Genomic DNA, 27,152 nt, shown 5'->3' with positions numbered 1-27,152 from the left:
GCATCAGTTGGTTCCATTGGTACAGCTTTCAGCTTTAACAGTACAAACAAAAACAAAAAACATATTAGCATAACAAGCTTTGTAACCAAAAAATAATACACATAGACATAATGAACAAAAAATAGTTAATTTTTTATTATTTTACCTTAGACGATGAAAACACTTTTTTCTCGAGTTTATTTGAATTTAGAGAAGAACTATCAGTCCACCTACAAATTCTAAAACTTGGAGCAGGATCATACGAACAAATGTCCTCCCTCTTTAGAATTGGAAGCACTTCATACAGCCAAACTTGATAAGCAAATGGAAAGCCACCCATTCGGTATTGCCTAACACGTTTCTCTTTAATATCTAAATCCCTCTTCTTTTGCATCTGTTTTGACTTCAACCCAACCCTCAATCCATGAAAGGTGTAATCATAAGATAATTTCCCCCAAGGGTATGAATTAAACTCCCCACAACCTATCAAATTTAACAACCCAGCATGAACTTTTTTATCTTCTCCCCTACTAAGCAAGCTATTAGTTACAAAGTAAAGAACAACCATTTTTACAGCAAACCCATCATCCTTAAAATTACTAGACAAGAATCTACTCACAACCCCACCATATGTAACAGTTTGGTCATAAAAATATCTCTCAGCAAACTCATTAGTATTGTTAACATACTTGGAATAATCCCTGTCACCAGTGCATTTTAAACCAGAAATAAGACCAAATTCAGCAACACTAAATCTAACAGTGTCATTGCCAAACCTAAACAAAATCTCACGCTCATTATTTTGATGAACTTTCCTATACAATGATGCATGAATCAATTGAGCTTGCATTGTAACTGTTGACATGCCTAGAAAATGACCAAAACATGTTTCCATAAAGAGGACAAGTTGTTCTGAGGTTAATTTCTTCTTAATGACCTTAATAAAATCTACTCTTGAATTAGGATAAAAAGTAATCTTCCCAATCAATTTATCTTCAGGCTTAAAGTAGAATTCCCACAGCTACAAAAAAATTTCATTAAATAAAAAAAAATTAACATTAAAAAAATAAAAACTATCAATTGGAAAAAAAAATTAAAAACTGTAACACATTATAAATGCAAACAAAACAGAAGCAAAATTATAAAAATAAATTTGAAACTACTTGTAAAAACTGAAAAATCAAATAAAAAAACACTGATCATTATGTACCACAATATTAGTAAAAACTATCAATTGGATATAAAAGCAAAATCTGTAGCACATTAAAAATGCAAACAAAACAGAAAGCAAACTTATAAAAATAAATTTGAAACTACTTGCAAAAATTGAAAAACAAAATAAAATTGAAATGATTAGGCAATTATGTATTTACAAAAGATAAAATAAAATTGCCAAGAAAATAGTAGATACTATTTACAATATACTTAGATTTATAAAAGAAAACAAAATGAAAATGGCAATACTCCATCATACTTTAATGTGAAAAAATTGGTCCTGGGTGTCTATTAGCAACTCGGTTATGCCTAGCCAAAAATGATAAAGCAACTTCTCTAAAATTAAGCACATTTCATCCTTGCCTGTTTTTAACATATTCTAATTTTTTAAAGAGATTGCCAGTTTTAGGGTACTTTAATTATTATAAAGTGTTCTTGTTTTGCTCTTTTAAAAAATGAAATAAAAAGGGTTATTGCTTTGAATTATTTTCTGTCCATCTTGAGATAATATTCTGCTTTTTTGACAGTCATAGACTAAAAGGGTGAACTTCTTTACAATTATAAAGAAAATAAAAAGTGGTAACACAACTGGTAAAGAGAGTGTGTGTGTGTTGTGTGGTAAACATTTAGGATAAGAAAATAAATGATTTAGTAGACATTCTAAAGCTTAGGATAAGAAAAAGTTAGGTAAACTTAAATGTTGGGGAGGGTTTTGGGAAATTTCCAAAAACTAGTAACACAAATATTTTCACCTGATGTCATTGACTCATTTATTTCATCCCCATAATATATTATTCTTTAATGTTTAGTTTAAATGAGTAGTTAATTTGCATTTTTTATTGGCTTGCTCATATGATATTATCTAAAACCAATACTATGTAAACTATTTTCTAATTCATTCTTTTTTTAAGGAAGGCACTGGCCAAAATAAACAGAATTACATCAAAATAAAGTTCTAATGACGAAAATAAATAAGAAATTCTGGTCACTTAACTTTCAGTCCTAAAAAATAGAGCAAGTTTTGCAACTTTCTAATTCATTCTTTTAAAAAGGGTAAAGGTATGTTTTCAGAAAATTCTTTTAAAAAGAATCCTAAAGCAACTAATAATAATAATAGCATATATCACAAAAAGCCGTATGCAACAATCAAAATAACCCCCAATATAAAACATACCCAAAATTTGGAAAAAGAATACAAGGAAATAGAAAACATAAATCATGAAACCCCCACAGTTTCAAAAACAGAACAACATAACACAATATGAAAACTCAATCAATAAAAATGTAACGAATCAGAAAAAAAAAATCAACAAAATATGAAACAAAAAAAAAAACAAAACATAATGTAAATAAAAAACAAACAATAAACCTACTTAAAAAAAAAGAAAACTAAATCAATACCAAAAAAAAACGTCACGAAATTAAAAATGAAAATTAAAAAAAAAACAACAAAAACGAAAACAACAAAACAACATAAAAAACACCTTCAAAAATGCAACATACAGAAAAAAAAAAAACTAAAAAAAGAAAATAATAAAATAAAAATGCTAGGATGAAAGAAAAATCACCTTTGCTCCATTGAATATATCCATGTCTAGCTCATCTTCATAATCTGAATCCAGAGATGCACATTTCCTAACTCTTTTCACAACACGATCATCTTCAACTGCCTTCCCTTTATCAACTATCTTCTCCTTATCACGTTTTTTCTTTGCAGCAAAACCCTTGCTCTTTAATGAACTCGACTGCTTCGAACCACCGGGTACACACATTGACAAATCTTTGTCACTTGCACCACAATCAAATAATGGCAACGGAGAAGGAGAGCTAGACGATCAAAGGATCGCCATTACAACTAACAGGAAACAAGATTATTGAATATCAAAACCCTAACCCTAATATTAGCTCCAAAGCTTTGAAAACTTTTGAAATGAAAAAGAAAAATTAAATGAAAAAACTGAACAGAAAACTTTTGAAATGAAAAATGAAATGAAAGCTTTGCTCAGCCTACGTGATTGACGTGTTGTAGGCTGTAGCAGCTCAGCCTCACGTCACGCACGCACGTGTACAAAGAAGGGGTTTTTTAAAAAATTGGGCCGAAAAAGTCGGGAATACAAAGCCCAATATAGAAAACGTTAAAAATAAAAAACTACCGAAAAACGACAACTATATATACTGAAACTTAACATAACAAAAAGAACGTCATTTTTGAAAATAATTACCCAATTTAGGTGGCCCATGAAAATTTCCCTATTTAAATTGACTAGGTTGCTAAAATAAAATATCACACATGATAGTTTTATTTAGGCTCAATTAGTATTGGGCTAATTTAATAAATAACAATTATTTAATGAAAGGTTAAATTCCTCTCATTTGGGCCTTCTGTGAGAATTAGGGGGCCATTAGTAGTGAGTACGACATACTGAACCCAGCCCTCCCTCACATGAACAACCCCAATTGTGAAGGTTCATTTGTCTTATTTAAATAATTGTATTAGGCTAATTATACTAGTTTAACCTAATTAAAATTGAATTGGCAACATAATTAATTTTAAATTAAATAAACTTAATTTTTCATTTGATTATTTTAAAATTAATTTAGATAAATACACTTAGTTTAATAAAATATTCTAGATAGTGATTTCTAGTAACTAATTTATATTTTCTAATATTTAATTAAGTAAAAATATATATTTAAGTTGAAAATTAATTATTTAATGAATTTTGTACCAACTTAAATTATAATATTTTTCTTAGAGCTTAAATAGAATTAATAATTAAGTTGATTTTATTCAAGATACTTAATTATTTGTTTCAATTTCATGAAATTTAATTAAAATATAAAATTATATTTAAGTTGAAAATCAATTATTTAATTAATTTTAGACCAACTTAAATTAGAATATTTTTCTTAAATATTAAATTAGAATTAATAATTAAGTTAATTTTATTCAAGATACTTAATTATTTCTGTGTTAATAAATTTAATTAAATAGAAAATTATATTTAAGTTGAAATTTTTTAATTTTAAATCAACTTAAATTAGAATAATTTTCAGAATAAATTTTATTTTATTTTAATAATCATTTTCCCACGTAATTTCGAATTGTATTTATTTGTTTGAAATGCAGATATTTCGAAATTTTTCAATTTTGAAAATCATATTAAGTTGGAAATTAATTTTAACCAATTTTAGATCAACTTAAATCAAGTAATTTTCATTAATGATTTATTTAAAATAAATAGACTAAATTATATTATATTTTAATTAGAAAATTAGTAATTAGTTTATGAATTATCTAGATAGATATTTTTTAGGTAAACTTTTTGGTATTTTTCTAGATATATTTAATTAAATAAGAAAATTAATTTTTAAGTTGATTTGTTCAAGACACTTAAATGTTTGATATTTTTCTTAAGAGATTTAATTAAATAGGAAAATTGTATTTATGTTGAAAATTAATTTATTTAATTTTAGAACAACATAAATTAGACTAAATTTTCGAGTTTTATTTTATTTTATTGAATTTCGAAAATGTACTACTTTAAATACATTAGATTTTAAAATTCAGTTATATATATTTGTAGAAAATTAAATTTGAGTTGAAATTTAATTGTTTAATTAATTTTGGACCAACTTAAATTAAGTAATTTTCATAATATTTATTAGAAAATTAATACTATGGATGGAAAATAATTTGATTTTATTTTTTAGATCTTCCTAGGGTATAATTTTATAAGTATGAAATTAAAATTTATATTTAGAGTTATTTAAATTAGTAATTTTAATAAAATAAATATATATTAAAATAAATATCAAATGAGAATACAACTCTTTAAAATAATGAGCTTTAGTTATAAGGATATTCGATCTCCATTGTTGGTCCTACATGGTTAAATGTTTTTAATATAACCTCGAGACGCTAGACTTCGTCCCCCTTATGGATGGTTATTCGTTGAAGCATTTAACACCATAACAATCTCTTATGATAAGTATTTTGTAGGTTTTCGTCTCTATTAGACTCTCCCCTACGGTGACTACTTAGAGATATATTTACGAAGTATGAAATAATGGTAGAAGCTCATTGGATTCTTATTTTGATCGAATAAAAAGTTGCTAGAATGGTGTCCATTTTAGATGAGCTGACAACTCTATTCAATGAATGATTAGTTTGACTCTCGCCTACCGGGATACTGTATAAGTTTGTTGGAAACCTTGAAATTTTTTAAGATATGTTAGTTTTGTATTTTCACATATCTTTGTTACTTGCTAAATGCTTAATAATTTCTGAATTGTGTATGAATTTATATTGAACCATGTTGTTTTCTGTTATTAATTGTAGTTGTAAATTTCGTGTAAAATAAGAATAACTTTGACTCTCGCCTACCAGGATATCGTTGGATTCTTATTTTAATCGAAATTATCCTAATTTTTCCTTTTAGCTTATTCATTTTGAATATTCTTACATAGTATATCATTGGATGAATGGTTTATAAATCATCTGCTTATAATGTCACTCTAATTTCTCTTATGAAATTGATGAGCAGATGACTATATTCTCGACATTCTATCCCGAAATGATATAAATCCTCAATCTTAGAAATCTCCTACTTGTATATGCTTACTTTAGGCAAATTAGGCTTTGAGTTAGATTAGTAGTGGTGGTCCAAGAGAAAATAATTTTAGATTCCAAATAGAAATTTTTATTTCAGTATCCAGAATACAATACAGTTCAACTTTCACAAGTTTTATCTTAATATCCATTTTCTATCAATGGATCCAAACTATATGTTTATGTATGGAATATGAGTTTAGTATTCTGTGACCAGGATGCACTTGGACTATTCTAAGAACTCTTTATTGTAACTAGACCTAAGTCATCAAAAGACCACAACCACATTCTTATATATCTATGGCATTTGCATCTTGTTCATAGTGATTTTGACAAGATCATTCTCTTTAAGAGTCAATATGCCTATATCCACTTGAAAGTAACATCATCTATATTCGAATATGGATGTACATTCAGGGGTGGATATGCGTTATCGTTAAATTCTTAAGACGATCACTCTAGATTTTACCTTACGCTAAGAAATTTGAAATGTTTAAGAAATTTCATGAATTTCTAGCAATGGTGGAAAATCATTAACGTAAGTGGTTAAAGGTCTTGCAAACTGATAGGGCTGGAGAAATATTCGGTGGATATGCAGTTCAAAGATCATTAAGTTGAATTCTGAATTGTATCCAAGCTTACCTTCCCAGAAATTCAATTTGCATATTGATGATAATATAAGGTCTAAGATTAGTTACTAGCTGTTGCCTAAGTCCTTCTAGGGAAATACCCTAGTGATAGGAAAATTTTAGAATGATAGAATGGCTGTGTACAAAGTGTAAACCATTACTAGAATCATGGATGTCCTGATCGTGACCTTAAGAGAAGCTAGAACTGTTAACCAAGGTTTGCATGTTTGATAGCTATTCTAAATGATTAGGGGTGGACCATCCCATAGTTATTAGATAAGAAAGTGTTTGTTTCAACAAAAACTACTTTTCTAAGAAAATGAGTAAGTCTAAAAACAAAGTAGCAAAATAGAGAAGATATTTTTTTTTCTTGATTCCAAAAGTGTTCAATCATCTTATTTTGTATAAGATGGTCCCACTGCCTCTATTGTCTTGACACAACCAAAGAGGATAATTCCACTTATGTTCTTAGACAGAAAGTCACGGTACCTTGTCGTAGTGGGAGGGTTTCAAGGAACTCACCCTGTTATGATTTGGAAGACACTTGTGATGAAATCCATTGTTAGTTTTAAATAAGTAATGGATGGTCAGAATAAGCAACTAAGAAGTAAAGCCAAGAGAACTATATTTAAAATCATTCATATGAAGTTACCAAAGGTTTTCTATTACAATGACAAGAAAGGAAATTTTTAAAAATAAGTCTATACAATGGACATAACAAAGCTTCATATTCCTATCATTAAAGGTTTGAATTTATTTAAACCTGTGGCTTATGGTATGCCTGGTGATTTACATACTCTAGTGCAAGTAACTTACTTTAGTAAGATGCTGGAGCATTTTTTTTATGGCAATCTATAGAAGCTTCTCGACTTCTAGATATAGATTTTATTTATCTAAGGAAAAGTTTTAACTATTCCAGAAAAGATAAAGGCCAAGAAAAAATTTCCTTAGAATCAACAGTGAGAGGTCTCAAATATGCTTTGCAATGCATTAGACCAGCCACCTGCTGTTGAGTGGGAGTAATGAGTTGGTATCAGATTAATCCGGGAAAAGAATATTGGAAGACAATCAAGTAAATCTTAAGACCAAAAAGAGGAACTGCTGATAAGATGGTGATTACTCTGGGGTGGAGTAGTGATTTTGGAGAAGTGTAAAAACCTATCTGAAGTCTCTAAGTCTACCAGAGAAACTGAATGTTAAAGTTGGAGGAAAGATACTTATTCAGTCTAAGGAAAGTTCTATACATTTTTGGCATTGTACCAACACTTATTAACTACTAGTGTTACTTCTTGACTAACACAAAATTAGTTGCCAAAAAGTAAAGAATCCAGTAACCCTAGAGGAGTAGACATATAGAGAGGAATTTCACAATATCAAGGATTTTGTGATTAAGGAAATGTAATGGTGGAGGAAATGTTGTATTGGTTACAATCTGTCAGATTCTATTACGGAGAGAATACTACATACTACACTTGATCTAGATATCAAGGTGTAGAGATTATTTGAAATGCACTTTTTGTTTTACATTAGTGCAAGTGTGAGTTTGTTGGGTTTTGTGCCCTAAATAAAATCCAATTCAATGTAATCAGATTTACTAATTAATAAAGATCAAAAACTGCATTTTATGTTGCATAGTTCACAGGATTTATTTCATAATTATATTTAATGTGTAAATTCTATTAAGTCCAGAACATATTTATTTGTTCATGATTATAGCGACATCAGCACAGTAGAATATAATCATGATTATATGTTCAAAAGTTTAATTCCCATGATTTGTCAGTTCACTGGATTTAGACTGACATGATAATCTGTGATAGGTATACTTACACCTTGGATAAGTGATGTCCTTTTCAGGGCATTGGCAAGTTTACCAGTATCGGATGTATGGAGTATACATTGGAAGGGACAGATATTGATCTTTGATAAGATATCATAACTTACCGTTATATCTTTCTAAGTCAATATCAATAGTTGATATTAGGTCTATGGATCTCAACCCTGACATGGTTAGGTTTAATCTCAAGAGTGTTATTTGTGTTCTTTGATTTGTTAGTTAAGCCTACCTTTTGGTCTGGGTGATATGTACATTTCGGGAACATGATAATACAATTGAGTGTGATCGCTAATCATAGGTATAGAATCTATAGCTTCTATCTGGACATAGAAGTGAAACGATGATCTCCTTCGAGCTTGGCTGAATAGAGATAAATGATTGAGGTCTCATTTCAGTAATTATATTAGTTTACTGTAGTATCATTTATAGGTTGGTAAGTGTTTTTAAGGATAAAATACATTGAAGGGTAGAACGGTAAATTTATCCCTATTCAGTGTAGATAATCTATAGAGGATCCTTGACTATTAGGATTGTAACAATGGATAATCATAACATATCTATATCGTGGTACATATAAAGCATTATATATAACTGAGAGTGTATTCAATTCCAAATCTATAGTTGAACAAGGCAGAATTAATAAGTTGAGAATTTACTTGGTGAATTCTAGATCTACTTATTGAAAGCTCGGTTATATAGGGCCATGGTCCCCTCACTAGTTGAGATAATACTGCTTGCAGACTCAGTTAATTGATTTTAATTAATCAATTATAATTCTAAAATTAGACTATGTCTTATTTAAGAATTTTCACTAAGCAAGGGCTTAATTGTGAAGAAAAGAGGTTTTGGGGTCAACTTGTTAATTAAGAGACTTTGTATGGTCTAATTAATAAATTACATAAATGACAATTTTATTTAGTAATTAATTATAACTATTAAATAAATATTTTTGGCATTTATAAGATTGAATTGGAAAAATATGGTATTCTTGAAAAGAAGAATAAGTGGTTGAAATAAAGTGGCAAAATTGTAACTCGAAAATTGTCCACTTTATGGGTACGGCCAAGAAGTATTTTTTTCTCAATATTTTATTATTTTTTAATCCATATAATTCAACCCCAAGCCCTAGTTGAAACACTATAAAAGGAACATGATACTCTCACTCATCCACTTGATGCCTTCAACCAAATCAAACCTAGTTTTCTATGTGAGACAACTAGTTGATGAGAGAGTTTCATCTATAGAGATTTCTCACCTCCTTCATTGATCTTCCTATTTTGGCCTATAGTGAATGAGTCCCATGCCCACACATGGCAAGTCAAGTACTCAATCATAGTGAGTAAGACGGTGGTAACCAAACCCGAAGGAGAGAAAGAGATCCACGTTCAGATCTTTATAATGCTCTGCTATAGAAAGGAATCAAGGACTAGAGATCTTGAACGGAAGGAGTCATATTATTCCTCTGCAATCAATGTAAGGTTTTCTTAAACCCTTATGTATTTATTTCATTGTTTTAGAGAATTCATATTTAGGATGTTAATTCAACGTACTTGTTAGTAAATCTAGATCTTAGTAAAATATTCCCAACAAAGAGAGAGTTATGGGTGTATGTGTTTTGTTTCTAAGTCTATCTTTAAACTTAATGAAATAAGGATAAAGCTAATTAGCATTATTCCACTAAAGAATTTAGAATAAAATAGATTACTCTACAAATATCCACTAAAATCCAATAAAATCCCTTTTGGCAAAATACCATTTTTGTCTCTTACTTCACCCTTAAGCAACTATAAGGCTTGGGGGTAAAATGGTCCAATACCATAGCCCTGCATAATCCTGATATTCTAAATAGCACTTGTGAATGCCCCACTTGATAAAAGGTTCTAAACCAGCCACGTGTGACTCTAATGGCCAAATCGTTGCATTTTCCATCATTACCGAGCAAAAATTATAAAAAGATAAATTTCACATATGGCATATATAATATACTTAGAGTTTAATAAAATCTCCGAAATTCATATTTCTTGAAAATATGACCTACAATATATATAATCACAAAATGCAAATACTTTGTACTAATTGACTCTCTAATTAATATTTTAAGTATGTAGTCATTACAAACGTGATACTATAATGGCATAGAAATACAATATTATAATTTGTTTATTTTGGTCAATATCCTATATTTTGTGTCAAAAATTAAATCTCCGTGTATTAATATATAATGTAATGGTGGAGGTAATGTTGTATTGGTTACAATCTGTCAGATTCTATTACGGAGAGAATACTACATACTACACTTGATCTAGATATCAAGGTGTAGAGATTATTTGAAATACACTTTTTGTTTTACATTAGTGCAAGTGTGAGTTTGTTGGGTTTTGTGCCCTAAATAAAACCCATTTCAATGTAATCATATTTACTAATTAATAAAGATCAAAAACTGCATTTTATGTTGCATAGTTCACAGGATTTATTTCATAATTATATTTAATGTGTAAATTCTATTAAGTCCAGAACATATTTATTTGTTCATGATTATAGTGACATCAGCACAGTAGAATATAATCATGATTGTATGTTCAAAAGTTTAATTCCCATGATTTGTCAGTTCACGGGATTTAGACTGACATGATAATCTGTGATAGGTATACTTACACCTTGGATAAGTGATGTCCTTTTCAGGGCATTGGCAAGTTTACCAGTATCGGATGTATGGAGTATACATTGGAAGGGACAGATATTGATCTTTGATAAGATATCATAAACTTACTGTTATATCTTTCTAAGTCAATATCAATGGTTGATATTAGGTCTATGGATCTCAACCCTGACATGGTTAGGTTTAATCTCAAGAGTGTTATTTGTGTTCTTTGATTTGTTAGTTAAGCCTACCTTTTGGTCTGGGTGATATGTACATTTCGGGAACATGATAATACAATTGAGTGGGAGCGCTAATCATAGGTATAGAATCTATAGCTTCTTTCTGGACATAGAACTGAAACGATGATCTCCTTCGAGCTTGGCTGAATAGAGATAAATGATTGAGGCCTCATTTCAGTAATTATATTAGTTTACTGTAGTATCATTTATAGGTTGGTAAGTGTTTTTAAGGATAAATACATTGAAGGGTAGAACGGTAAATTTATTTCTATTCAGTGTAGATCATCTATAGAGGATCCTTGACTATTAGGATTGTAACAATGAATAATCATAACGTATCTATATCGTGGTACATATAAAGCATTATATATAACTGAGAGTGTATTCAATTCCAAATCTATAGTTGAACAAGGCAGAATTAATAAGTTGAGAATTTACTTGGTGAATTCTAGATCTACTTATTGAAAGATCGGTTATATAGGGCCATGGTCCCCTCACTAGTTGAGATAATACTGCTTGCAGACTCAGTTAATTGATTTTAATTAATCAATTATAATTCTAAAATTAGACTATGTCTTATTTAAGAATTTTCACTAAGCAAGGGCTTAATTGTGAAGAAAAGAGGTTTTTGGGTCAATTTGTTAATTAAGAGACTTTGTTTGGTCTAATTAATAAATTACATAAATGACAATTTTATTTAGTAATTAATTATAACTATTAAATAAATATTTTTGGCATTTATAAGATTGAATTGGAAAAATATGGTATTCTTGAAAGAAGATTAAGTGGTTGAAATAAAGTGGCAAAATTGTAACTCGAAAATTGTCCACTTTATGGGTACGGCCAAGAAGTATTTTTTTCTCAATATTCTATTATTTTTTAATCCATATAATTCAACCCTAAGCCCTAGTTGAAACACTATAAAAGGAACATGATACTCTCATTCATCCACTTGATGCCTTCAACCAAATCAAACCTAGTTTTCTATGTGAGACAACTAGTTGATGAGAGAGTTTCATTTATAGAGATTTCTCACCTCCTTCATTGATCTTCCTATTTTGGCCTATAGTGAATGAGTCTCATGCCCACACATGGCAAGTCAAGTACTCAATCATAGTGAGTAAGACGGTGGTAACCAAACCCGAAGGAGAGAAAGAGATCCACATTCAGATCTTTATAATGCTCTGCTATAGAAAGGAATCAAGGACTAGAGATCTTGAACGGAAGGAGTCATATTATTCCTCTGCAATCAATGTATTTATTTCATTGTTTTAGAGAATTCATATTTAGGATGTTAATTCAACGTACTTGTTAGTAAATCTAGATCTTGGTAAAATATTCCCAACAAAGAGAGAGTTATGGGTGTATGTGTTTTGTTTCTAAGTCTATCTTTAAACTTAATGAAATAAGGATAAAGCTAATTAGCATTATTCCACTAAAGAATTTAGAATAAAATAGATTACTCTACAAATATCCACTAAACTCCAATAAAATCGTTTTTGGCAAAATACCGTTTTTGTCTCTTACTTTACCCTTAAGCAACTATAAGGCTTGGGGGTAAAATGGTCCAATACTATAATCCTGCATAATCCCGATATTCTAAATAGCACTTGTGAATGCCCCACTTGATAAAAGGTTCTAAACCAGCCCCGTGTGACTCTAATGGCCAAACCGTTGCATTTTCCATCATTACCGAGCAAAAATTATAAAAAGATAAATTTCACATATGGCATATATAATATACTTAGAGTTTAATAAAATCTCTTAAATTGAGAAATTATAACCTAATTCCTATTTCTTGAAAATAGGACCTACAATATATATAATCACAAAATGCAAATAATTTGTACTAATTGACTCTCTAATTAATATTTTAAGTATGTAGTCATTACAAACGTGATACTATAATGGCATAGAAATACAATATTATAATTTGTTTATTTTGGTCAAAATCCTATATTTTGTGTCAAAAATTAAATCTCCGTGTATTGATATATAATATAATAAACCTTACAAAAAAAATGCAATAAATTGTCATATTTTTTGTCTTACAAAAAAAGAAAACATATTTTTGTGAATTTCGATACCTAAATAGCTAAATTTACAAAAAAAAAAAAAAAAAAATGGTAAAGTATCTTCCTTTGGAAAAGTTAGAAGGGAGAATACGAAATTAATTAGAACAAATAATTGAAAAATCACATAATATAACAGAATTTGTATTGTTAGAACTTCCCATCTCATCATCCATTTTCATATAAAAAAAACACAAAATACTTGATGAATTCCCACTAATATATTGGAGGAGATCGACCACTCTAATCTATACATTATACATCCATATATATATATATATATCTTTATATATTAAAAGTGCCTATCTAACGGCATTTCTTGGTTTAACAGAATATACTTTACAAATAAAAGAATATTTCTGTTAAATTTAACAGTAAGTTTCATCCTCCCGTTAACTTTCAAAAATATATAAATAAAACTAAACCCTCAAAACCCTACCTCATTTACACCGTGCGACACTTCACTCATTTAAAAAACCAATCGACTCTTCCAATCCCAATTTGAACGACTTTTTTTGATTTTTTTGGCTGGGTTGGAGTCGACGATTGAGGGCATCAAGAACGATTTGGGTTCTTCTCCTATTCACTTTCTTATTCCTCAATCCACCATTGCTTTGCTTTCCAACTCTCCCATCAACCTTAGCTCCTTCTAAAGTACCCTTGTTCCAATTTGAACTATTCTCACAGTTTTCACTCAATTTCTTCACTGGAAATCTCTTACCGGACTGGACCCATTTTCCAAATCGTTTAAGCTCTTAGCCCCATCATCCAATACATCGATTCTTTGATAAGGTTTCAAATTTACAATTGGTAGTTTTTTAAGTGGTTGAAGGTCCTTTCAACGACAAAGAACAACTATAAGTAAAACCATGAGAAAAAGCTACTGAAGAAAGTCAATTTTTTGGAATGGAAGAGCGAAGGAGGCCACAGATAGTCTCATGTTATGCAGCGCTATCATGTTACTGGTCGTGACGATTATAAGAAGTAATTAATTTTCTTTTGTTTCTTCCATTATGCTTTTTGGTCTATATGATTTTTCTATATCAATGTTTTTTGTTCAGGTATTCGAGTTTGTGTCGAATGGTGCATAAATTGCTGAACATATTGATGAAGATGCTATACTGGGGGCACTAAAGCAGAGCTTGGTAATATTAATATGAACTAAAACTTTGTAATTGTCACATTGACTCCTGAATTTCGGGAATGCCATGTACTTTTCCTGAACAATTTTGGCATCTACATTCTGAAAATTATATCCTTTAGACCCCTTATTTTGTAGTACTGAAGTTAGTATATATTCTAATCTTGGACGTTTATAACTTTCTCTCCATTGAATAATGCAGAGGCAGTTAGAAACACTTGGTGCTGAACGGGCTGTTCTAGAAGACATGCTCAAAGATATGAAGAGGAAGGTGTGCCCGAATTTCTGCTATACCAGTTTAGGGTTTTATTTCAAATTTGGTTTTTCATACAAGGCTAAATCTTTTGACTATTTGCTTTATTATGGGATGCATTTCTCAGTCATTGGATAAGAATTGTTAATGTTACAGTAAATAATTGTTCCTGTTGACTTAGCTGTTTGAATTATGGTATGCTGTTATGTGCTTATTGTTCCTCATATGACTTCAGGATGATATATTACCAAAGTTGATGACATCAACTGGCTCCTTTGAGGACCTTTTCAGGAAAGAGATAGCAAAGTACGATCATATATGTGAAGATATTGCCCACAATATCGATGCACAAGAACAATTATTGATGCAAATCCAGGTCTTTTTTCCATAAAACTATAATTTTTTCTTCACTTTTTATTATTTTATTTTCATGGTGTATTAGAACATCATTTTATATTGTCAAATCTGAACCAAAGTTACAAATTTAAACCCTTTCGAATTTTCTTTATGACATACAACAATCTACTATGAGGAATGTTATTATACTGCTATATAACAAATAAATTAGTATTAAATTTGCCTTACACATTAACGACTATAGCAAAACAACAATAATTAGTCTTCCACTCTAAAATCCTCTTAAGGATCTGGCGAATTTGCCTTGAGATTTTCTCGATTACTTTCACACTATAGAAAGTTCTTGGAAACACTATGGATCCTATTGTTTTAGATAAAAGAGAAATTTATTGATGTTACCATGTTTAGTATTTGTTATCATATATCGATAAATTAAAGCATGGAACTTCAGCTAAGTGAGTTTGTGTTTACTTATAATTTTTCAGGCCCGAAATGAGGACTTTGCCGCCATCTTCTTTGGTATATTTGACATGAGAATCGGTTAGTATCTCCACTCTTCTGTTTCTCTCCACCTAGATCCATCGTCTTTTTCAACTTCATCTATCGTTCGTTCTGTTATCTTGAACAGGTTTGTATCACTATTACCGCTCTAAAATTTACCTGCTTGTGAGAAGCGGGAAATATAAGGTTACTATGGTGAAAAGTATAAAAAGTTACTGTAAATATGAATTTGTATAGTATGTTGGAAGGAAAACCAAAATGCTCTTTTCAATGTCTGGTTCATTCTCATGAATGTGCAGCACCAGATCATCAATAAGTCTATGCAATTTTATTAGATAGAAGTATAAAAAGTATAAAATTTGTATGCAATTTTATTCTAAAGCTTCTCATATGGAATATAACATTTTAGAAGTGTAGTTTAGTTAGTTTGAAACTTAAGTTGCATGTAATAATCTTTTCCCTTTTAACATGCTGATGTTTTATCAAATAGTCCCCTTTCTTTTTATTGTGGCTGCTATGAAAATAATAGGTAATACTGGCCACAAATATTGCTGAATCATCTGTGACAATACCTAAGGTGGCCTTTGTCATTGATTCATGCCGATCTTTACAAGTATTTTGGGATAATACCTAGAAAAATGAATTTGCAGAGCTAACCTGGGTTTCCAAGTCTCAGGTATTGCAGAAAATATACTGGTTTGATAAATTTAATTCTATTTTTTTTTCTTAAATTGAAATTATTTTGTAGGCTGACCAGCGTAGGGGTAGAACTGGAAGAACTTGTGATGTGTGGGTTTATCGGTTGGTAACTGGATCATTTTTCAGCCAGTTTGAGGACTATGAGCCTCCCTCTATACTGAGGTTGTCTTTGAGGCAGCAAGTGCTTCAAATTTGCTGTGCTACCTCTAAAGCAATCAATGACGCAAAGGGTATATGCACTAAATCTGGATCATTTTATTTTTCACTAAGTTATGCATAATGAGAAGTGCTTGAATTGAACATTGACATGGACAAAACTGCACTAATTCGCTAAATATGTGTTTGCTCCACAAAAGGGTTTCAATTTCTATTTGTCAAACTTTGATTCCAGTTTTGCTGTAGAGGGCTCCAGATCCTCCACGCCCAGAGGTTGTTGAGGATGTGTTAAATTTGTTAGTTCACATGCGTACATTGGAGAAAACATCTCCAAGGGGTCGGTATGAACCTACATTTTATGGACGAATGCTTGCAAGCTTTTCTCTATCCTTTGATGCTTCTGTTTTAATACTTTTGGACACATTGGGATGCTGAAGGAAGGCATTGTTTTGGGTGTAATTGATGGATACACAACCCCTACCCATTCTGCGTCCTTTTGGTGTGAACTTTTGGTAATTTCTCAACAAACAAATGAAATTCGTAGTGTTTGGGAACCCTGATTGTTATAATAATATATGTATATATTGATAGAGACAGTTGTGCAATGCAGAGTACAGAGTATATGGACTGCTATTTCGCGGAAGATAGTGATAACACTGGCCTAACTGGCAAGAAGGAGATAATACTAATGGAAAATTTATGTGCATTTCAGTTTTGGCAACGGGTGTTCAAGGTAATATTAGACAACTTTTTTTTAATGTCCTTACAATGGATTTGTCTTACATTATGAAGGATAAGCTACCCGTTGACCATTTGAAGCAAATTTTACTATTTAATCCAATCAAAGCTTCTACTTCACTTGCTACCAAGCTTGAAGAAGAATTGTGCTTCCTTTATAATCTTGTACAATCATCTCTGGATCATATTTCTGAAATATGTATAATAATCTTGTATATGTCATCTTACTCTCATTAAACTCCTAACCTTGTGAAGTAATCTTGTACATTTTTAGCTTAATGCCTTTCATTTAGTGTGTGTATGATCATCTTCAACGACAGTGTATACTAGAGTATTTCTTTTACATCTTTAAAGTTCCTTTCCAGTAGAAGATGTATTAAGCTCAGTCCACCAGTTTTGGCCCAATTTATTGGGTAGCTCCGAATGCTTGCCTTGTTATTATGATCCTAATGATTTTGACCATATTTGCCTTCTCATGAGTTGTCATCCAAAGGTAGATTCAGATGTACTTGAGGTGGATGATGAGAACTCTCAAAGAAATGTTTTGCAATGTACCCTTTGTTAATTCTATTAACTTCGAAAGAATTGACGTGGCTAAGGAGTTCGCAGCTATTATCAAAGACGTATTAATTTTCAAGCATTCACTATCTGAGTTGGTTATCCTCAATGTGAAAACTGATTGTTTTTTATTGCCTTGTATTTAATAGATAAAAGTTTAGTGGACAGAAGGTATTGTTGGTTATCAGAATACAGATTATGACTCTTTATGGTGAAACTTTAACTAATAATTCTTTTTTCCTATTTTAAGATGATATTTTTTCATTCATTTTCGTGACATAATATTTTCTTTAAATTTTTCGAAACAAATATATTGATCCTTTTAATTTTCCCGAAACCAAAAGTAAATGTTTAAGTCATATGTTGTTATGACTTATCATAAATTATTTCATCACAGTAAGGATAATTACTATATGAGTATAAATAAATTGAGATAAACTTACTGTTTATTATTAATAACAATGTGTATATCATAGATTTATACACACAATTATGGCATTCTTAACAAGTTTATTTTCATTAAACAAATCGTTTAAAAATTACAATTAGTTACCGAATTCTTAAACAAAAACTACTACAACTTAAATAAAACTAATATTTGCGTGGCTCGCCCACGTAACCTTCATCTAATATATATATATATATATATATATATATATATATATATTTCTAGAGTTTCAATTCAGCAAGTCGTTTGATATCAATAGGATAACTGTCTGACTGAAGTTGAGAGTTATAATATCTTTTTACAATTAATACACTAGCAGCCTCTGTTAAATGGAAAGAGTCCCAAAATAAGTAGGTTTTTCTATCAGGACATGGACTTGCTGCAGTATTACACAGACCTAAACCATTTAATGGGCAGCAGCTTTTGTTTATAACTTTCCTTTCTGAAAACAGAAAAAAGAAATCCATGAATATATAAAACTACACTCTAATTTTTTTTTTTATATAGATATAGTTACTAATGTCATACTTTTCTCAAACTAAATACAACATAATTAATTAGACTTAAATTTGTTATAATAAAGAAGAGAAGGAAATAAAATTAATTTCGTACCTTTAAGAACTGGATCGCTAGAACCTATTCCAAAGTAATTGAGATAAATGAACTTGGCTTTTGGGTAATGGATATTGAAATGTTCAACTAATAATATAAGTTCATGGTTAAAAAATTGAACTGCTTCGTTGACTTTTTCTGCGCAGGTGCACCCATTCCTTGACCCTGTCTTTTTTGCCAATGAATTTATAGCAAATGGGGTGCACCCAAGTGCTCCTATTCCATTGAGGGCAAATTTTCTTGCACCATTGTTGTATAATCTCTGTCAAATTTTTAAAATTGAAAATAAATTAGTACCAAATATATAGGATAGCTGTCTCACGTTTCTTATACCTTATTAAGTTAAATGTTAATTCTTCTTTTTTTATTTTATATACGATGTTGCACATATGATATAGCAACTCTTTTATTAGTTTTCAAAAAATGTAAATAATTTGTGCTGCATTAATTAAAGTTCAAAACAATTTGTTTCACACTCATAATATAAAGAAAAGATATGATTGTGTGAAAAAACATTCTTTTAATACTATTACCAGCATAATTTATTGGAAAATTTATAAAAATACTAGAATTTGGGTTGACTTTTACAAAAATACTGTCACACGAAAAAATTTTAAAAAATACTGTGTTTTTATAAAACACTAGTAAAACACAAAATAGAACAACTCAAAACAACAGTAGAACAACTAAAAAACACCAGTAGAACACCAGTGAAAACTTAACACAATATACTGCAGTATGAAACTTATAAAAAAATACAGTAAAAAAATAAAAAATACCGCCTAACAGTATTTTTGTAAGAAAATAGTAAAAATTAGTATACCACGTAAATTTCACAATTTAAAAAAAAAAATAGTAGAGATTAGTTATGATTAGAATAAGTCTATTTTGTCAGAGTCTTGGAGAATTATTTTTTTAATGTATATAACATTTTAGTCAACAAATATTTATTTTTTCTAAAAGAAAAAAATGATTTGATCATCAAATAGGTGTTATACAAACCAGAATTTGAACTTTATATTCTTCGATGAGAACTCGGGCATATTGTTGGGGCGCATAATCACGACTTGTACTTTGAACATCAGGCAGGAAGTAGTTGGTAAGGTAATCACTACCACCCATTCCAACAAAATATATGCATTTGTTTAAGTGAGCTTCCCCTTCGTTTATTCCAAGCATGCTTTTGATTTTTGCCACTGTCATTAGGTGATGGTTTACTTGTGCTTCTAGATTTAAAAGAGTACCCTATTTATTAAAAACAAACACAAAATTATGACCACACTTTTACTTGTGTAAATTTCTCTTATGAGCGCTTGCTTGGTCAATTTATATATATACAAGAACTAAATTAAATTTTAGAAGGCTAAAAAGAAATAGTTATGTAAAATTGAATTTTTTGTGTTCGTAATTTCAGTACGTACGTACCACAATTTTTCCAGTGTCATTACGAATACCTGATCCACCAGATCCATAGTTTACACCTCTAGTAATAAGTGCAGCATTTCCATTAAGAACAGAGGCAAATGGTGGTATGAATGTTTTAAAGCCTAGAGCTTCACCTGTAAAAGAGAGCAACGCAAAATGCTTCAAATAAACCACTCTTTTCATTGAACCTCTAATAAAATCTATAACAAAAAGCAAAGTAATAAATTAAAATGTTATAATTTAGGCATAATAAACCACCCTTTTTGTTGTGTAACCTATAATTATTAGCTTGACTTATCTTGTTTTTCAATAAATATAGACACTACTATATATTTATTATGATTAATAGCGTGCAAATTGTTGATGGAATAAAATAAAAGATACATGTTATCATTTAAAAGAAATTATTTTGATTCATCCCATTTATTTATAGAATGCCCTACATATGCATAATAATAATGTGAATAATTTTGTATAAAGATAAGAGTGGTTAAACACACATATATATATCTATTCTATTTATGTACATACCAATTATATCAACCACATTTCGACCATTAGAAAATCTTCCTGTTGCAATACCACCAGGAAAATCAATTCCATATGGCTTGTTATTCACTTTAATTATTGTTTCGAGTTGATTGTTATTTCCATTGTCAACCAAAGAGTCACCAAATATGAAGAAGCATGGAACTTGTGGATGTTCTTCATCTCCTTTGGCCTCATGCAACATTATCATCATGATTAATACTGTAATTGACATAATAAATATTATGCCCTCTTCTCTTATATTTTTCTTCAAAACAGCCATGATTAATTAATTGCAGAGCTTCAGAGATTAATGATATAATTTATAAACACTAAATAATTGTATGATGAAAATAAGTTTAATATTGTATTGAAGACAGAGAAATGTTAGCTTAGTAATAACCCCCTTCATCAATTAAGTTGTCTATTTATATAGAATTACAATAGTAAATCAAACAGAACATATATATGCTTTTGACAACTAGGCTAAGAATTTGTCAAATAAGGTCAACAAATTTATTTATTAATGATCGTCGATCTCAACATGTCTCAATATTAATCAACTTTTTGATAATTGTTTGAGTATATTTTTGCAATGTAACAAACTATGTTTAGTTTTATTAAAGGGATAGAATTCGTTATATTGGTATAACTTGTGAACAAGTTTCTAATAATAAATAGAATATCCCAAGACACCTCACACGAAACAATATTTAATAATTATGAATTTGATATTAGAATATTTTTATTTAAATATGTTTAATATTGGTACTGTTATAAAATAATATAAAGTAGATGAGAGGAAAGAAGAAGAAGATGAAGAGAGAAAGAGAAAGTGAATGAGAATTTCTGAGTTGTTTATTCCAATGGGGTGAACCCCTATTTATACAAATACAAGAGTGAGATATTAAGAAACTAAGAAAAAAGGAAACTAAGAAAAAGATGAATATTGATTACAATTAATGGTAATAAATAAAAGATTTAGACATCCACATAATTATTAATATTTATAACACTCCCCCTTGGATGTCCATAATAACTGCCTTATTAAAAATCTTGCTAAAAACTTGATCAAAGGAAAAAGAGTATAGTGTAAACTAACTCCCCCTCATTTAGGCATTTGTGGAGATCTTCTAATCGACGAATTTCGATCTTATCTGCCGTCTTCTCAAATGTTGATGTTGGTAATAACTTTGTGAATAAGTTTACAAGATTGACACTTAATTAAATATGTTGAACACCAATATGTATTTTCTTGAAGCGTATAAAGAAGAATTTCGTGAAATGTGTTCTAACTCTATCTCCTTCAATGTACCATCCTTTTAGTTGAGCGATGCAAGCAGTATTATCCATAGAGAATTGCTTGGGTTGATACTTCTTTATTGAGTGCAATTCATATGTTTCTCAAATATGCTATGTCAATGATCTCACTCACACACATTCTCTACTTGCTTCATAAAATGCAAGTATGTTAACATGATTTATAGTTGCCTAGTTAAAAACCTTGCCAGAAAAACCCAGTGGGACAAAATCTGAGCTAAGGGAAAAAGAGTACAATATATATTTCATATTCATAACTATTTGCAAGTTGCCTCGTTAAAAACCTTGCCAGGAAAACCCAGTGGGACAAAACCTGAGCTAAGGGAAAAAGAGTGCAACATGAATATGTCTCCCCCTCATGCACATATGATCCATAATTCTTTTGGTGATAATAAATCTCATAAGATTATTGTTATCACTTTTAAAATATCACAATATACAATCTTTGATCATATATTTTCTATAACTCTTCCAGAGTATGTATGGACTTCTAAATTATAGATGAGGGGTTCGTGGAACATTAATCTTTATCCAACTAATTGTATCATTCATGTGTATATACAATCTTGTTCATACTAAAATTTAACATTTCAAGTAGATATGAACATAACACATTAATGATAATATAAATTTTCGTTTGTGACAATGATGGTACTCCAAGACCATATATTTGTTCCATCTTGTTGTATGATCTTAATTTTCATATCAAATGATCATATATCTATAATTCTTAATACATATGAAGTACTTCAGGACTTCAATACTAATGAACAAACTTGATACATTTAATATTTCTCGATATACAAAAGAAATAAAAGTTTGTTTTGCAATTAATCAAAAACTCTTCAAGAGTCTATCACAACGTATAATTTACGTATTTATACTGCATAGACAACCATACGTATTTTTCAAACAATAATTTACTTACATGTCTTTATTTCATACAAAGATCTTTGTCATATAGTGCGCGCGACTTAGAATTTATATCACTTAAGACATGTATTAAATTCTTGTAGAATTTTTAGATAAGGCTTATTTCAAATTCTCACTATATTAGGAGCTCCAAATAAATAATCTTTTGTTGTAACTTTTATGTGACGCTTATAAATCCTCATAAAATATATTCCAGGCTATAATCAAATCATGATTATATTTTCTCAATATTTAAGCCTTACTTCAATCAATCTCATGTCTATGCAAACTTTGTATAACAATTCATTATGTACAAATACATATATGCAAATTTCTCATTAGAAATATTTATTTGCACACCCTACAGGTCTTACTTCACTTTATGTGAGTAAATTTGCCTGGACTGCGTCATAATATTTTGGCCAAAAATCAAAATGTATGTCGATAATTCTCGACAAATCTAATACAATGATCCTTGCTATCTCATGTTAGTTTATTGCATATGCACACATTCAATATTTATTATCGACAAAAATTTCAATAAATGATAATTTCCTCCCATATTGACATAACTTATAGAGATCTCTTTAAATTACATATTTTCAAATATGTTTATCATTTATAGGTACCTATAACGAATCACTTCAGGGATTCAATTATGATTAAATGTGTTATGTCTAACTTCTCTTGGGAGTCTCTTCGAGTACCGTTTTCATCACGGTTATCATTTTAATACTTTATAACATTAAGGTATCTCCATGAGTACCTCTAGATTTAACAACTTCAGGGCAAATCAAATGAACATTTACTAATAATTTCTATATTGTTCATTTACGCTTCAGGCGTTTTCAACTCATTCTATCTCAACTTTGAGTAATATTGATTTTCAGTTGGTATATATCATTTTGAACTATATCGTTCTTATATACTTTGTGCAAGGATCATTTTTCAAAAATTATCATCGATCCCAACTGCTTCTCTCCCCCTGATCGAGAGAATTTTAAGAAATTGTGATATCTAATAATATTAATATACCTGTAGGGATTTCAATATATCACAATGAATCGATATCTATTTAAACTCATATATATTATATACATTGAACTTCAGGTTCAATAACTTCAGTTTCAAGTTCAATACTTATGAACTTAATTCATTTCTAAGAATGAGTCATACGTGTATAATTAGAAATACATAAATTTACACATTTTGTAAATGCATGATCATATAATCTTATCACATCGATAAGAAACTATGCAATAAAAATCTAACAATGGCTCAAGATTGTTAAAGAAATATAATTTAAATATTTTCTATGTGCAAATATATGCACATTCTTCTTTTGAGCCTTATAAATTAACAATGAGAAGAATCTTTTGGTTCTTCAACAAAATGTAGTCAAATCCTTTGACAATTTATTGCATATGATTTATCATGTCAAAATAATTCAATTAATGAACTTCAGGTTCACTATAATTTGTATTTCAATGAAACTTTCAAAGGTAATGTAAATTTATTACAACATAATCATTATAAGTTTCATTTTTATATACACGAATAATATAATTATATTATTCTCCAAAACATATACACTCTTCAGGAGTCACTATTATGTTTATCAAATTTTATATTTCTTCAGGAATCACTATCATCAATTTAATGATGTGTATTATATAAAATGTACATAACAACTTCATCATGTTGTTATAATGGTCAAATAGATATAACCATAATATATCATTCATTTTTCACAGGTATCTTTTTAACAAGTCGTCTAATTTATTTAGACTATTCATCAGTCTAATTATCATGACTTGATATATTATATATTTAAATGTACAACCAGTACATATAATAAGTCATCTCTTATTACTTTCATAACTAGATAAAAGTTATACATCTAGGTACATACAAAGATATTTTGCTACTCAAAGTAGCAATTGTATGTAAGAGTACTTCTTCAGGAAGCTTTTCAAATAATCATTTTGTGATTCTTTATCACTTTGATTATATTGGATCACTAACAAATATTAGTAAATTATATATCCACTTTCGGGAATATGCAAACTGAATTATATAGTAACTATATATATACATATCCTGTACTAACAATAGTTTGAAACTATTGATTTCAAGAAATAATAAAATATGCATATATTAATTTGCTTCTGGCATTACCAATATATGTGAAATTTATATTCTTTGAAATAGAATTTCATGTCTATTCATTCTCTTCAGGGAATGATATTTAAATATTCTAAATGTACAATCAATTTGTACAATTCACACTTATTCAATAATCAAATATACTTTTATCTTGATTATAAGTGTGTCCGTACTACAGGTACGCGACTACTATTATTCAATCCCACACATGATATAGAGATTTCATGCACTTTGATTGTGTGTGGTATTTCATCTTTTGGTTGTTTCCAATTTCTTCTGAAAATATTTGAGTAGCAAACAATGCCATTGATTATTTAAAATCATTACATTCACTTCGGGGAATGACGTTGAACAAGTAGAACATTATTATAAATTTCTTAAAAATTTATTACTTGTTCATATATAAAAAGAAATTACTCAACAATTTCTTTAACAATATTTCAAAGAATATATGAATACAATTTTGCATAATCTCCAAGATGTATGCAAAATTTGATCTTTAATATATGTCACATGCAATAATTTCCAACATTGCAAGTAATAACAATGTATAGTAACATGACTAATACAAACAATCTTTAAAAGTAGTTAAATTCAATTCGTATCATTCTCTGCAGGGAATGATGAACAATAAATACATGTCTCATGTATTTAAATAATATTAGTCATGCTCACTGTTATTCTTATACTTTGATGTTTCAATGCAATTTTCTTAATATTCTTTTTAGGTATTCAAAACCCACTATAAAAATGCATCAATAATAATCATTTTTAATGATTCTTTAGTTGTATTCACATAAATACAATCATTTTTTTTTTGACAAATATAAAACATTTACTTCAGGAAATGTTTGTCAAAATGTATATCGATATTAGATTACTTTTCATTGTCCTCAAAGAATACAAGAACATATATATAAATTGTTGGAAATTATTTTACCAGGATCTTAGATCTACTCACAAGTATGTTTATTAACATCCTAAATAAGAACTTTCTAAAACGATGAAATAAACACATATAAAGTTTAAGAAACCTTACATTGGGTGCAGCGGAATAATATGACTCCTTCCGTTCAGATATCTAGCCCTTGATTCCTTTCTGTAGCAGAGCATTATCAATATCTGAACCTGGATCTCTTTCTCTGAATCTGAAAGACAAAGTAATCTTATTTATGTAATCTTCTTGTTTCATATTATAAAAATACTAGTCTAAGGTGTCATCAATTGATGAACAGCTAGATGTTGCACATACAATATTTATCTTTCGAGATCTTACACTATTATGTATGTCTAATGGTGAAAATCCGTTAGGGATTTATCTCATTAGAAAAACAAACATGTTAGACCAACAATGAAGATTCGAAATTAAACTACAACTTAATAACAGAAAATAACATGGTTCAATATAAATTCATACACAATTCAGAAATTATAAACATATAGCAAGTAGGAATGACTAGTGAAAATACTAAAACATACAATCCTAAATAATTTCCAAGGTTTTCAACAAACTGATACAGTGTCCCGGTAGGTGAGAGTCAAAGCATCATTTATTGAATAGAGTTGTCAGCTCATCTAAAATAGAAACCATTTTAGCAACCTTTTATTCGATCAAAATAAGAATCCAACGTTGTCCCGGTAGGCGAGAGTCAAGGTTATTCTCATTTTATGAGCTTCCACCATTGTTTCATGTTTCATAAGTTTATCTCTAAGTAGTCACCGTAGGGGAGAGTCTAATAGAGACGAAAACTTACAAAACACTTATCAAATGAAATCTTACGGTGTTAAATGCGTTCAACGAATAACCATCCATAGGGGGACGAAGTCTAGCGTCTCGAGGTTATATTGAAAACATTTAACTTTTGTAAGACCAACAATGGAGATCGAATATCTTAATAATAATCAAGCTCATTATTTAAAGTGAGGTTGTATTTTCTTTGATTCTCTTTATTTAATTTATTTATTTTAAATATATATTTATTTAAAATTTCCAATTTAGAATGAAAAATTCTAAATATAAATTTTAATTTAATATTTATAAATTTTACTTAGATGGATATGAAAATAACATGAATTATTTCCATCTTAGTAATAATTTCCAATAAATATTTAGA

General features: G+C 29.3%; 2 protein-coding genes and 1 long non-coding RNA gene across 3 annotated transcripts; 1 reads left to right on the top strand and 2 right to left on the bottom strand.

The window, feature by feature from the left end:
* Window positions 1–13,699: 13,699 nt before the first annotated feature.
* Window positions 13,700–17,292, top strand: LOC115701985 (uncharacterized). The gene is made up of 8 exons (XR_009688792.1): window positions 13,700–14,208; window positions 14,286–14,369; window positions 14,568–14,636; window positions 14,854–14,994; window positions 15,461–16,152; window positions 16,225–16,405; window positions 16,567–16,843; window positions 16,942–17,292. It is a non-coding gene; the product is annotated as an uncharacterized LOC115701985 (long non-coding RNA).
* A 1,004-nt stretch (window positions 17,293–18,296) lies between these two features.
* LOC133039724 (GDSL esterase/lipase At1g29670-like) lies at window positions 18,297–19,226 on the bottom strand. Its single transcript, XM_061118654.1, has 3 exons — window positions 19,221–19,226; window positions 18,688–18,949; window positions 18,297–18,517 (listed from the first exon to the last, which is right to left on the bottom strand). Exons 1-3 carry the CDS (start codon window positions 19,224–19,226, stop codon window positions 18,297–18,299), a joined length of 489 nt encoding a protein of 162 aa, XP_060974637.1.
* Window positions 19,227–19,668: 442 nt separating this feature from the next.
* On the bottom strand, window positions 19,669–21,170 carry LOC115696513 (GDSL esterase/lipase At5g45670-like). Its single transcript, XM_061118653.1, has 3 exons — window positions 20,611–21,170; window positions 20,113–20,246; window positions 19,669–19,932 (listed from the first exon to the last, which is right to left on the bottom strand). The coding sequence occupies exons 1-3, from the start codon at window positions 20,921–20,923 to the stop codon at window positions 19,669–19,671; spliced, it is 711 nt and encodes a 236-aa protein (XP_060974636.1). The 5' UTR covers window positions 20,924–21,170.
* Between the last annotated feature and the right edge of the window lie 5,982 nt (window positions 21,171–27,152).

The sequence above is a fragment of the Cannabis sativa genome, chromosome 7 (genome assembly GCF_029168945.1).
Source record: "Cannabis sativa cultivar Pink pepper isolate KNU-18-1 chromosome 7, ASM2916894v1, whole genome shotgun sequence".
Lineage (NCBI taxonomy): Eukaryota > Viridiplantae > Streptophyta > Magnoliopsida > Rosales > Cannabaceae > Cannabis > Cannabis sativa.
The sequence above is the reverse complement of the archived record's forward strand: the minus strand, read 5'-3'. Positions and strand labels throughout refer to the sequence as shown.